Genomic DNA, 14,003 nt, shown 5'->3' with positions numbered 1-14,003 from the left:
TCATCATAAAGCGTAAATCATGTTAACATGCAGATGATATGAGTAAATAATTTAAATCATAAAAGCTTACAGACTTGAGGCTTGAAGACTGAGCTGCAGAAACTGGCGGTGGCACAATCCTATACAGGATCCTTGCTCTGATACCAACTGTAACGTCTCACTCACTTTAAAAGTGCGGAAATATTTTTTTTAATTAAAAGCTCGTATTTTTTTAAATAACATTTAATTTAAAAATGATCGTAATTATTTGTCAGTAAAAACAATGCAGTTTAAAATAACCAAACTCGTCTAAAATCATACGTAAACATAAACGTATAAAATTCTTAAAATCATCAACGTATAAAAATATTTCATCTCATCTCAAATCTCATAAATCAAAATACGGAAAACATGTGGTCCTCGGGTTATGTCACCGAACCAGGTCTGCCTACTCAGAGTTCGTCACCTCCAGTCTCCTCATCATGAAGCTCACCTGCATCACACACGCCTAGTGAGTCTAAAGACTCAACACGCCTGTACCAGGAATAACAAGTACATATACATAGTACACAGCAGTGAAAAATATCATACTCAACATATCTTTCATGAACTTAAAAGCATAACGTAAACGTATTGTATAAAATCATATCATGTCAAAGCATATCATCTCATGTTATCATATACGTAAACGTGTCGTGTAAAATCATATCGTATTAAAGCATGTCATCTCATGTCATCATATACGTAAACGTGTCGTATCCTTTCAAAACATGATAATAATCATAGCATGTATCATCGTATCAACATATACGTGTTAAAGCATGTCAACTCATGTAATCATATACGTAAACATTTCCTTTTTAATTGAATTCACTTCATTAGTTGTGACTTTCGTATCAGCTCTATCGTATCAGCTCTATCGATGGATCCATCTACATGTAACCGTGGTACCCGGCAGCGAGGGACATCAGCGACAGCATTACCCGTCCACTGAGCCCGGGCCTCAGCTCATCATATCTCATATCATCGTATACATATACATCGTCAGTCAATACCAAATCTCATCCTTCAAAATAACATCATAATCATCACTTAATAAAAACATGTATATACGTAACTTTTCCTTTAAACCAAACATGCAATGTATTTATCGTAACTCCATAAAATTCATGAACGTGATGCATAAACATTTAAAAACATGATAAAATGTGCTCAGGGCGCTGCCAGGACCAATCTCACCCCGGGCTGTAAACCCAAAAATTACTGTTTTCTCCCTAAACGTAAAATTTCACGCCTTTGACATTTTCTTAATTCCATTGACTCTAACATGTCCCAAATAATTATTTGAGCCTACATGAACTTTCCCATATTTTTATTTGGCTTAAATCGATGACTTATAAATTAATATTTAACTATAACATATTAATACGTTTTAATCCCGAATTAAACCAAATCTTATCATAAAATTCTCAAATTAAAAACTTAGACTTCTAATAATTATTTGAGCTTAAATATAATTTCCCATAATTTTATTAAGTTTAAATCTAGATGTTTCCATTAATCCTTTAATTAACGTTTCCTGGGACGATTAAATCCCGGATAAATCCAAAACTCATTATTTTGATCCAAAGCTTACTAAACTCCTAAAATGTTCCAAAACATATTTAAAAGCATCCTTAAACGTAAACTCGAGCTCATTTCATAACTTAACCGAATTGTTTTAAAACTTAGACCGGGATCCCGGTTTTAACCCGAATCGACTCGAAACTTAACCAAAACTTTCCCAACTTTTTAACACACCTAATACCCTCATTTACAGCCTTAAAACCATCCAAACCAACCCCCTAAACCTTCGAGCAATAGGCCACCAGCTGCTGGAATTGCTATACTATCCAATCCTACCCACCCTAGTGACCCACCTTCTATAAATGCGACCCTAACCTTCTACTGATAGGACCAGCTATGATCCAGCCTTCCCTAGATCACCCTAGGACTCCTCCATCCCCGCTAGACCCACGGCCCCGACCCCATGCAGCTTACACAATTGACACAACCGCTAGAACCCGAGATCGCTACAACCGAGCTTCACCCCTTCTCGCACATGGCCGGCTACAAGGAAAGTTCCAGCGGTGGTTGAGCCTCCATGAGCCGTGACTCAGACCCACCAGGGTCTGATCCATGCCTCGATTCAGCCCTTGCACCGCCAGCACCACCCCTCACTCGAACCACAACTCACGTGCAGCATGCCTCCATGCCCAACTGTCGGCCTCTCCTCCTACAGCAACACCAAAACATTTTCACTCCTAAAATCCATCATGACACCACCATCAGACCCTGAACAGCCTCAAGCCGCAGCCCCTTGCACCTCAATTCATAAAAAACGTGAGTAGCCAAGCCTGGAATGCAAAAATACATGCAAAAACCGAAAACCAACCATGCTCATGCTTGGATCGAGACTTTCCCCCACAAATAAACACTAACAGCATGTATACCACGTATGTGGTGCAGAAAAAAAAATACAATGCGTGCCTTATGAGTTTGGAGAGCAAGAACGAAGCGAAGGAACCCGGGAGAAGTTTTTCTTTTGCAAACCAAGAGCATAAAAGCTTTGCCATGCCAATACCGAAAAATGCATAAACATAACACACATGACAACACATATATGACGTGAATGATGCAGAAATAATGATACAATGCGTGCCTTGATGTATTAGACGCGAGGAGATCGAAGAACGAGCGCCGGAAGGATTTCTTTTGCAAACACAAGAAGTAACCGAGGGACTTTCAGCTGTGGGAGGATAAAAATTATGGAACCGTGAGAATAATGAGGAAATAGAGAGGGTGTCGGTTGGTGGATAGGATAATTGGTGTAGGGTAGGTTTAGGTTAGGTTTAATTTAAGTGTAGTTTAGGTTAATTAAAATATATATTAATGAGCATCAATTAAAATAAAAAGGGTTTTAAGCCCAATAAGCTTAAAAGTTGGCCCATTAATTCCAAACACACTCCCAAAAATATTTCGTGTTGAAAAATTTTTGAAATTATTAGCCGAACCCTCAAAAAGTTCACCGATTCGATAAAATTTGCGCACCGTTAAAAATTAAAATCATGCGGGTAAAAATACCCAATAAATCTCAATTCTTTAAAAATACTTTTAAAACATCTTATATTAATTAATAAAAATTAATCATGTTATTAAAATAATTTTCCTGAAAATTCTCCGGTCTCCGATCCTCGTTCGAGCGCGAAATGCAACTTAAAAATCTATAATGCACTGAACCTTTAAAATTTCATAAAATAAAATTCTATTATGCAATAATTATGCATAAAATGCATAAATAATTAAACTCATAATTTATGAAATAAACCTGCATTTAATGCTTTAAAACAAATTAATAAATTACCAAATAAATTTAATAAATTTCATGCATCTGGTTTACGTGACCCTTCAAATTTTCGGGACATTACACCTTTAATTCAGCTGGAGCCATTCGGTATGGTGCCTTTGATATTGGTGCAGCACCAGGGACCAAATTGATTTCAAATTCTACTTCCCTATCTGGTATCTCTCCCGGTAGTTCCTCGGGAAAAACGTCTGGAAATTCTTGAACAATTGTAATATCCTCCAACTTTGGGACTTCTTCTTCTTTGATTTCATTGATCACTGCCAGGTAAATTTCTTCTCCTCCCTTTATAGCTTTCTAGGCTTGTGAAGCCGATAGTAGAGATTTTCTTTCTTTGGATTTTCCGTGATATACGACTTCCCCTTTTGTCGGAGTTTGAAGCCTAATATCTTTCTTTTTACAGTCTACTATGACATGGTTTTTGGCTAATCAGTCCATTCCAAAGATGATGTCAAACTCAACCATATTGAGTTGAATTAATTCCACTTCAAAAGTTTGATTGCTGATACAAATTTTACAGTTTCGATACACTTTGTGTGCTTCAATTGTTTTGCTGGCAGGTGTTGCTACTCTTAACGGTTCACTAAGAATATCATGCTCAAGTTTAAGCTTTTTAGCAAATCTTCTAGACACAAATGAATGTGTGGCGCCACAATCAAACAAAGCATATGCAGGCATTTTATTGAGTAAGATGGTACCTGCCACCACTTCGTTGCTGTTATCGGCTTCCTCTTGGGTTATTGCATAAACCCGAGCATTAGTCTTATTTTCATGTTGTTTGCTGGGCCCCGTCCTTTTGTCCTTGTTGTCTGGACAATCTTTAATTCTATGACCCACCTTTCCGCACTTAAAACAAGCGCCTGTCTTCCGATAACATTCTCCAACATGTTTCTGTCGACATGTATCACACCACTTTCCTTCGGTGTTACCAGCACTGCCAGGATTCCCTTTGAAAGACCCACCTGAATAATTTGGTTTCTTAAACTTGGGACCATTCTGAGTAGATTGACTGCTCATCGGTCTTTTGTTCTTGTTCTCGCGTCGCTTGATATCAGTTTCTGCGCTCATTGCAGCGCCCATCAAATCCGCAAAGCTGTTTGGCTTGAATACTGCCAATGCTGACTGAATTCGACTGTTGAGTCCCTTCTTGAATCGATGCATTTTTAACGTTTCATCCAATATGATCGTTGGGACATAGGTTCCCAGATCGTTGAACCGTGAAGTGTATTCCATCACTGACATGTCCGGAGCCTGTTTGAAGTTTTCGAATTCACCCAACTTCTGTAGTCGAAATTCAGCGGGATAGTATTGTTTCAAAAATTCTCTCTTAAAAATCTGCCATGTGATCTCTTCCACTTCTACCAAAGATGGCGACACAGTTTCCTACCATTTCCTAGCTCGGTCTTCCAAAAACGGTGTTACAACCTCCACTCTTAGTTCTTCAGGTATCTCCAGTAAATGTAGTTGTGTTTCGACGTTCTTGAGCCAGTTGTGGCTGATTTCTGGGTCTGGGTTCCCATCGAAAGTTGGAACTCGATTCCTTCTGAGAGATTCGTAATGGTACTTAATCTCACGCGGTTGCGGTTCAGGTGGTGGTTGGATGGCGTTAGCCAATGGGTTCACGAATCCTTGTAATGTTGCAGCTACGATAGTAGCTATTGCCATCATATCCTCTTGACTGAGATTCACTCTGGGTGGTGGTGGATTTTCGTTTTGGTTGGCACCACGAGGGTTACGATTGTTTCGGGGTGGTCTGCCTGCCATTTCCTAGGATAAAAATCGAAAGCAAAGCATCAGAATCGTATAAATGATAGAAAGGCACAAATAGTAGAAACAAAGTTGTCGTGAAAAATTTTCGATACTCAGAGTTCGTGGAATGATCGAAGGGATGGATTTTTTGAAGTCTATTCGAAATTTAGAAAACAGATGAAAGTTAGACTTCAAGAACGGATGAAAGTTGGACTCAAATTGGGATACACTAGGCTTTTGCCAAAATTTGACTTCGCTAAATTTTGTCTATCAAAATCCCAGCGGGATTATGAACCTGGCGGCTCTGATACCACTCGTCGATGACATCCGGCATTATTTAACAATTACTTGAAAACAATTAAGCCTCGTATCAAAATGCCAAAAACAAGTCTTTTTCATAAATTAAACATTGTATTTACATTGACAATAGAATTAGAAATACATCAGAGTTTCAAATAGCGGAAACAAAAGGAAAGCAAAATCTTGAGTTCTGATCTTGATCTCCGGTTCACCAACCCCAGAAAGCATCTTGCTCTTCCTCATTCAGTTGCTCCTCATTTTTATCTGAAATTTGTAAGGGGTGAGTGTTTTGAGAAACACTCAGCAAGTGGGGGTCGATCGATTCCAAAGATACATATAGAACTTAGTTTTCTTAAAATGTTCTTTTAACAAACTTTCAAAACTTAATATTCTTAGCTTATCAGGACAGAGACAAATCGAATAAATGACAGAATTCATCAGATGATTCAGAACAATTCAGAAACAGATTAAATCAATTCAGAACAGAACATATCAGAACAGACAGAACACTGTTACTCATCTCATTTCCATGGTCAAATTGTCCCCAATATGTTAGTCCTCTAAGGGGTGAGGCCAGAACATGGTTTTATACCCACCAATGGGGGCCAGAACAGAACATTGTTTTATACCCACCAATGAGGGCCAGACAGAATTACAATTCTCGTCCCATATCAAATTGAGTCGTAACAGTGTACACAGAATTCAGAAACAACAGACAGACTTATCACATTTCTCAGAGTTCAACATTTCAGATTTTTAGACAGACACAGCGGAATCAAAGATATTCGAAGAGCGAACGAAGCATATGATCGATCGAAATTTTAAAAGGTAGACTGACATTTTTGAAATTTAGGACACACATTCATGCATGTCATATTATTGATATCAAAGTTTAAAATACAACAAAATATGTAACAAAAGCCCACTTACTTGAATTTTTATACAAAGCTCTTTCTTGAAATTTCGGCAGCACTTCGGCGCAACTTCACAAATACTGTCTTCGATCGGGGAACATTTCGGTACGGGGTTATTGTACTGGACTGCACGAACTTTTCTTCTTTTCCCTTGCTTGACTTGGTCGAATTTTTGGAGGGTTTTTGAGAAGAAGTGAGGGCCGAAATTTTGGAGAGTGAGGGGAAAGAGGAGAACCGAAATTCTTGTTTGTTTTTTGGGGTGCATTTTTCTCAACCACATGAGTGGTATTTATAGGCAAGAAAAACAACCTTCCACCTAGCCCCCCCCTTGGCCGAATTCTTGGTCATCAAGAAAGGTTTGAATGTGATCATAATGTTGGTCCAAATTTTCATGCATGAATACCCCAAAATCCCATGCATTCTTCAAGTTCTAGATTAGTTATAATGGTGGGTTCAAAAATTCATGCATCCTTAAATGTCACCTTGATTTTCTAAAGGTTCATTTCCTGCATCATCAATATGTCCTAGCTCTTAGCTCCTCCCGTAGCTCCTTCATGGTTTAACGCGAAGGTCATTTCTTGTACATTTAATTTGTCCCAACTCTTGGCTCAACTTATAGCTCCCTTTTTGGTCCTGTTAGGACAAACTTGGTTGAGCTGCTTTGAGCTGACAGATCGTGTCCTTGAGCTGGGGTTTTACTCCTCCCGTGACAACACTTCGATGGATGCGGTTACTTGTGGCTTGGCCTCTTGCTGAGCTCATTTCCGAGCTTTGAAGTTGCTTCCTCGAGTTAAATTTAATGAAAATCTAGTTAATAGTCAAGTTATTTAGTTGGAACAAACATTTTTGAGCTTAGTTTGAGTAAAATTTCAAGTTTGTATTACTTATTTGATTTGCTTCGGATCGTAAAATCTCGGGTTCTCACACATAGGAGCAAGGAGAGGCTAGTTACCTTGTTGGGATTGAACCATAGATGAGGAATATTTCCTCAGAGTGATGATATGTTACCCAATTTATATTGATCTGCATAATATTTTGAAAATCTAAATTTATCCCGAGATCTGGATTCTTACCCAATTTTTAAGAGATTCGCTCACATATTCCATGTTTATGGCGATTCAATGATATTATCTCCTAATTTTATTTGACTTGTTAGTAATGTTTGAGTAAAGGTGGAATAGTGTAGTCGTGAGTACAACTTTGCCAACTTATTAGATATATCTCGAACTAAGGCTTAGTTGATCCCTTTTTTCCACTGAACACCAAGTGTTGCCCGACCACTAAGTTAGGACCTAAAGCCAAACCGAACTCTTAGGTATTCTTGATAACTAAGTTCGGGGGGTTCTAGGCTAGGTTTTGAGCATGGCAAGGGCTCGGGGGTGACTAGGGCTTGGTTTGAGAGGGGTTGATACTACCTCCGTTTTTTGTCTGAAAAAAGCAATGAAGTTTAGATCAGATGCTAGGCATGGTCGAGATCCTAGCCTTACCCTTTGTGCTAGTCGTGAGATGGTCTTAGCCATTCCTCATGGACAATCAAGATTTTTATTTGCTTGATGTTCATTAGTTGCCGTTGATAAGAAAATGAGCGGCCCATATTTAGTGACGGTCCAGTTCATGAGGCATTTGTTCTGCTGCCTCACATGATCCGAGCCGTTTATCGTAAGTTGATCCAATGACTCCCCTTTCCCGTCGTTTTCTAAAAATAAGGGATTTAAACGTCATAGGGTCCACGTCGAGACCATATCCAGTACTCGCTAACCGTCGTTAATGTGTGGGTGTGAAGATCCACACATCTCTAGTTGCCTACGCAAGCTGAGGAGGTTGCATAAGAGATCTTAGTAGACCGAACTTCTTCACACATCTCTAGTTGCCTTCTTGAACTGAGTAGGTTGTAGAAGAGATCTTATCGACCGAATGTGAAGTAAAATTCTTGTTACATTATATATTATATATAATAAAAAAATACATATATAATTAAGAGAGAGAGAGTACAAATAAACTCTCTAGACTCGACGTTCTTGTCACTCAATATTTAAGTTTTATACTATTATCATTATAAAAATAAAAAAAATTCTAAATTGTTATTTGCCTACTTGTCAAGTTTCGATTGGGCAATATTGTATCGTCGCGTTGGAACGCTATGCTTGCCGAGTGGGGACGTCATAAGTACTCTAAGTTCTTGTGAAGTTCTCAATTCAGAGAAGCCAAATCGCCACAGAAACAAATTTCAAAATGGGATCCAAATTTGTCTTGAAAGCGGCTTTAATTTTTCTCGTCTTTTCATCTATTGCATCGGGTACTGTTTTCTTATTCAATCGAATTTTTTGCCTTTTAGGACTTTTCCTTCCGCTGTTAATGTTTTCCGAGTAGTTTCTGGATCCACGTTTGTTTTCTGATGATATTTTCTGCTTTCCTTTTTGTTATTTTTCTACGTTCAGCAAAGAAATCTGTGGATGTAACAGAGCTGCAGATCGGTGTGAAGGTAAATTAATTTATTTGGAATTTGTGCGTAATCGGAATTTTTGGATTGCAGCTATTCCGTTGCTTAAGAGAATGCTGCGATTTAAGAATTAATGCTGCAACACTGGCACGGTCAAGTCGCATTTTCATGTATTCTTTGTATAACAGTAAGAGGAAAGCCTTCTAGCCTTTGGACTCATATAAAAAGTTAGGAGAATATCATAAGTTAATTCTCAATGCTCATTCTCACTGTCTGGATTTGAAATGCTGATTGGCATGGATGCTGAATCATTTTTCAATCAAATGCTTTACCATTTAGATTAGATAGTTCTATTTTACAGAGAGCGTTGCAGTTTTACCTTCCCATCTCATGAAGTTATTGGAAACCTCATCTTCAATTAATTATGTTCCAGATTGTTTCTATGCTACAAGTGTTCCTCTCTACTACAATACCATTAGATCATATGAGTCCCTCGTAATTTTATGGAAGTTTGACATACATATTGATGATCCAAGAGCTTACATTTGACCACGTTAGCATATAATAATCTCATTTTCTTGCACATATTGGTTTCCGTTGTGGCTGTTATTAATCTAGCTTCTACTGCAGTATAAGCCAAAGATTTGTGAAGTTCAAGCACACAAAGGAGACAGCGTTAAAGTGCACTACAGAGTGAGTGGAATGACAGCCTCTCTGCTCCCATCCCCCATTCCACCTTTCCCTACCCCCAGGATAGCTAGAAAGTATTCCCATCTTCTACACAAATTGAAGTCAAAGAGTTCTACCATTTTTAAATCTATTTAGATATCTTATATTCTGACTTTGAGGACACTAACTTGCTATTGTAAATACTGGGAAAATTACCAAACTCCCCACTCTACAAAATGTTATAGCCTCAATTCCAGCCTCATATGGAAGTCTAGGAAGCAGTAAGCACATGTTAGGTAGCGAGGACGTTGGGCATAAGCCATAATTTTGTTCTAGGAAATTATGTTGTGCGTTTCAGGCAAGGGGGGAGGTTTTCTTTCGCAAGAGCACAGACTCTTTTAAGTAATTTGGCGAAGTTTGCTTTGGGTCATAACTTCTATATAAAAATCTCGTTTCACTAAATTTCACATTCAAAATTTAATGTCTGTTTCATAATTGACCTTTACTTAGTTAAAGCCCTATTAGGGAGTAATATTTAATTTGACCAATTGTATCGTTTGGTGGAATGAGTTTGTATCCATAATTTGTTTGGATATGGATATAAAAGCTTTAAGGTAATTTTTTGTAAGTGCTAATTCTTTTATTTGATCATTTGATGTAATTCTATAATACATCCGGAGAAGAACTCCAGTTGTAGTCCCACCCCTTAGAGTGGAAGGGCCTTTTTTTTGGAGTGGACCCCACCCTAATATATGTGAGATGCACATCATCCAACGTGGTCTGACTCTGCTACATTTCGTGTAGTTCTCCCCATCGTTTTTACCATTTGATATTGTGGGTGACGTATATCTTACATATGGGGGGGCCCACACCACCACTAAGGAATTCAAGAACTTTCATTTAGCCACACTACATGGGTGAATTTTACACCATGTAGCATAGAAAAATCTAATCCAATGCATGTACTTCACAGGGAGAGTTAGATAACATGTACTTCATAGGGAGAGTTTCCTGTCTAACATAGCCTCTGCACTTTTTTCGGGTCATATTTTCTTTTAATTCTTTTCTTACCATTCATCCTTACAGTTTTTTTATGAATTCATCAGTCCAGTTTTTGAATGATAATGGGACTGCAAGACCAGTCAATTGTGATTCACAAATCACAAGTCACGAGGATTAGTCATGGAAAGTTTTTTTTCTTTTATGTGATTAAAACTACGTATTGCATCTTCACGGAACCTTGCATTTTGAAGTTATTTTAGATTTCTTGTTACCTTTCCTTAGAAAAAGCTTAGCTTGCATTGGCTTTTGTGCCACGAGTAACAACATACATAACTTAATGGGCCTTCACCTTAACATGTATTTAGCTATCCCCACAAAGCATATGATTTTTTTACTTCACCTTCTAAAATCCTTTCGGTGTAAAGGGGAGAAAGTTAATCTTTTCAATGTTAAGCCAGTTAAAGAGTTTGATTTAAAATATACAGATTATGGAATGTGCCCTTCCATTTAGCATTGTGATGCCAATTAATTTGCTCATCTTTTTTCTTATTAGTATCGCAGTTCAGGCAGTCAACTTGTCTGATCTGCTCATGTAAATTCTGATGATGTTTTCAGGGAAAGCTTACAGATGGAACTGTTTTCGATTCCAGCTTTGAAAGAGGGGATCCAATTCAATTTGAACTTGGTAGCGGCCAAGTTATCAAAGGTTAGAGACTATTACTTCACCACAACATTCTAAATTAATTTAACTTTTCCCCTGGTTTAACAATCAATCTTTGAAAAGCGGTGTCAACCTGGTCTTTCTTTACCCATTGAAGTGAAGGTTTAAACTTTCAAGAAAGTTCTGTTTTGGTTCTGTCCATATGCCTAAAAGGTGCAAGATGATGTTATTATAACTTATTTGGCTCTCGTACTTTTGTATGTTATTGGGCTACGAAGTTTATGTGCTACCGCGTAGCATACTTTCTACATGTGACCAAAAAGGGCAGCTGCTGCTCGAGATAATATGGTGAATGTCATATAAATATGAGGTATTTGGTTTCAGTAGACTGAGACTGATGAGCAGGAATGATGCCTACTTTTTTTTCATATGCACCAGTTGCCCTTCCTGCACCTGGAATGAAATCTTTGTGCCTAATTTGTTTGTAGCACCTAGCTAAAAAATTACCAGAAAGTTGAGATGTAATTTTATAAATTGTTGGTATGTATCATGACATCCGAAGACTCCTATGCAAGGCAAGAAATTGTGACGTGGGAATAACGTGAAAGGCTACATTTAAAAGGAGGGCTGATACCGTTTATGGAAATAAGAGGATAAATTTTGTAGCATTTTTGTCGTCCTTTGTACGTTGGAAGGAGGGGATTTCAGAAACTGGTCTATCACTGATATTAACATGAGCAAATGATGAGAAGAGTGAAGTTCTTGTTAGTAAGTCACATTTGTCAAGTGATAAGAAAATTGAACTCTTAAAAGTAGTTGGGATGAAGAGAACCTTTGCCGGATGGAAGCATCTTTTTTAAGGAAATCAAGCTATCATTTGCAGGATGGGATCAAGGAATTCTGGCAATGTGCTTGGGTGAGAAGAGAAAGCTGAAAATTCCTTCTAAACTTGGTTATGGGGAGCAAGGGTCCCCTCCTACCATCCCAGGTAATAAGCCAAATTGCTTTGTTGCTCTAACTTTACTCTAATGGGAGGTTACATTTGGCAATTTGTGGCATGGTCAAATAACTCTCGTTTCTAAAGTTTTACTGCTCTATATTCTCTTCGCATGGCATACGAGGCCTACATAATTTGATTAGACTTTAGATAAAAAAAATTATTATATCCCATTTATGTGGATGCCAATTTTAATATAGTCATACGCATCCAATATGACAAGGAGTTTTTCCTAAGAAACCACTGCCCACCATTTGGCTAGTTGTTTGGAGTGCGAAGTTGTTTGGTGGTGTTGATAGTTTTAGACGAGATAACATCTACTATTTTGATATTGGAGATTTGGAGTCTCTGGTAATGTTGTTGAGAGATATTTTTGCATGGGAGCATCTGATCTTTGTTGGTTAACTTGAAAGTTTAATAGGTTCTCTAATTTTGCCATATACATTCATGTTGAAGTGCTTAGACATAGTTAGATTGTCATTTGACCGGTACAACAAGTTAGAAGTTTCTATTATATTCTATTTCCAACCCTAGTGTCTCTAAATTTGTTGAAACATGTCACTCTATGGTATAACATCTAGTTAAAGATTAGTATTATGAATTTAAATGGGCATGCACTATCCATATTTAAACTCTATGGTCTAGAAAGCAGTATCGCACTAGTGCTTGTAATTTCACATCAAACTGAATGGCATATTTGCTCTAAAATTTGCCTTGCCTTGCCTTCCCTTGTTTGATCATGTCACCCCCAAGCCCACACATGCATATCCTGAATCCTGATAATATAGGATTGGACTGTGGCGATACTAGTGCGATTTCACTCTTATGGGAATAAAAGGTTTTATGATTTACGCAGATCCATGAAAATGCCTCATCGCTGGGGCTCTCTTGTGAAAAAAATGAAATACATATTATTTTCTACGTAATGGAATGTCCATTGTGATTTGATAAGTGGCATTGTTGTAAGCATGGAGTTGCTTTTCTCGCTTTGCTTTTTATGAAATTCGACTCCTGAGGAATTGACAGCTAAGAATTCATAACTAACTTGTTCATTACTATCAGGTGGTGCCACGCTTATCTTTGACACTGAGCTGGTAGCAGTCAATGGGAAAACATTGAATGGCGAAAAATCAGATGACAGTGAACTCTAATTTGTGGAAGCCATTGAGCTCGTAGGTGTTCGTAAAAATGTTCCTGTAATGAGTTGTAAGCACATAGCAGTTTGGCCCATAATGAGTAGACAAGTAGATAGAGGCTTTTCCTGCATCATGGTACAAATTTTTAATTCTCTGCTAAACAGATTTCCAAAGAATCATGTCTCATCATAAGGTGGAAGATTTGCAAACGTAAATGCATTTTACTTGCGTAATACACTTATATTTGGGTTGTCGATCGAAATTTAAAGTTTTGGTTCGGATGGTCTGGTTTTTTGAATTTGTTTTTGATGAAATCTGGTGATTTGATTGGCATGTTTTTGATGATATTTGACCCCATTCATAGTTGGGGGGTTGAATGATGTATATTTTATCTGACATTTGTTGCCAGAACAACGTATGGATTTTGACACAATTCGATCTCAAATATTGTGATGGGTCGAGGGAAAATACTTATATTTTCATGTTCAAATATCCTGCTAATTATTATTTGTCGAAAATAAAAATTTTGATTATGTAATTTTTCATATTAATAAAAACCCCATTTGTCAGCATTGAAAATTATGTTTAAGACGCCCACTTATTTGAAAATGAATATCATATATTTTATTATCTATAGATAAGTGTTTCAAAATTTTGTTAAAATTATTTTAGATGCTATTTTTCATTTTAATTTTCTATTCAGTATTGGATGCATTTATCACACGTATATGTACACATGGATCATTTCCGTTC

At 37.5% G+C, this 14,003-nt stretch overlaps 1 protein-coding gene and 1 long non-coding RNA gene across 2 annotated transcripts; one reads left to right on the top strand and one right to left on the bottom strand.

Annotated features, from left to right (window-relative positions):
* Positions 1-254: 254 nt before the first annotated feature.
* Positions 255-2,778, bottom strand: LOC142529684 (uncharacterized). The gene is made up of 2 exons (XR_012815939.1): positions 2,681-2,778; positions 255-472 (listed from the first exon to the last, which is right to left on the bottom strand). It is a non-coding gene; the product is annotated as an uncharacterized LOC142529684 (long non-coding RNA).
* Positions 2,779-8,477: 5,699 nt separating this feature from the next.
* LOC142529722 (FK506-binding protein 2-like) lies at positions 8,478-13,527 on the top strand. The gene is made up of 6 exons (XM_075635336.1): positions 8,478-8,641; positions 8,784-8,827; positions 9,416-9,478; positions 11,072-11,162; positions 12,001-12,105; positions 13,177-13,527. The coding sequence occupies exons 1-6, from the start codon at positions 8,578-8,580 to the stop codon at positions 13,263-13,265; spliced, it is 456 nt and encodes a 151-aa protein (XP_075491451.1). The 5' UTR covers positions 8,478-8,577; the 3' UTR covers positions 13,266-13,527.
* The last annotated feature ends 476 nt before the right edge of the window (positions 13,528-14,003 follow it).

This window comes from Primulina tabacum, chromosome 16 (genome assembly GCF_025594145.1).
Source record: "Primulina tabacum isolate GXHZ01 chromosome 16, ASM2559414v2, whole genome shotgun sequence".
In the NCBI taxonomy this organism is placed as follows: Eukaryota; Viridiplantae; Streptophyta; class Magnoliopsida; order Lamiales; family Gesneriaceae; genus Primulina; species Primulina tabacum.
This window is presented reverse-complemented; position numbering and strand designations above follow the sequence as displayed.

What these genes read in the sequence shown, in the direction of transcription:
- LOC142529722 (XM_075635336.1), top strand. Translation starts at nt 8,578, where the DNA reads ATGGGATCCAAATTTGTCTTGAAAGCGGCTTTAATTTTTCTCGTCTTT. An exon ending in TAGCGGCCAAGTTATCAAAG is followed by an intron (nt 11,163 to 12,000) that starts GTTAGAGACTAT and finishes TATCATTTGCAG; the next exon opens with GATGGGATCAAGGAATTCTG. An exon ending in GTCCCCTCCTACCATCCCAG is followed by an intron (nt 12,106 to 13,176) that starts GTAATAAGCCAA and finishes CATTACTATCAG; the next exon opens with GTGGTGCCACGCTTATCTTT.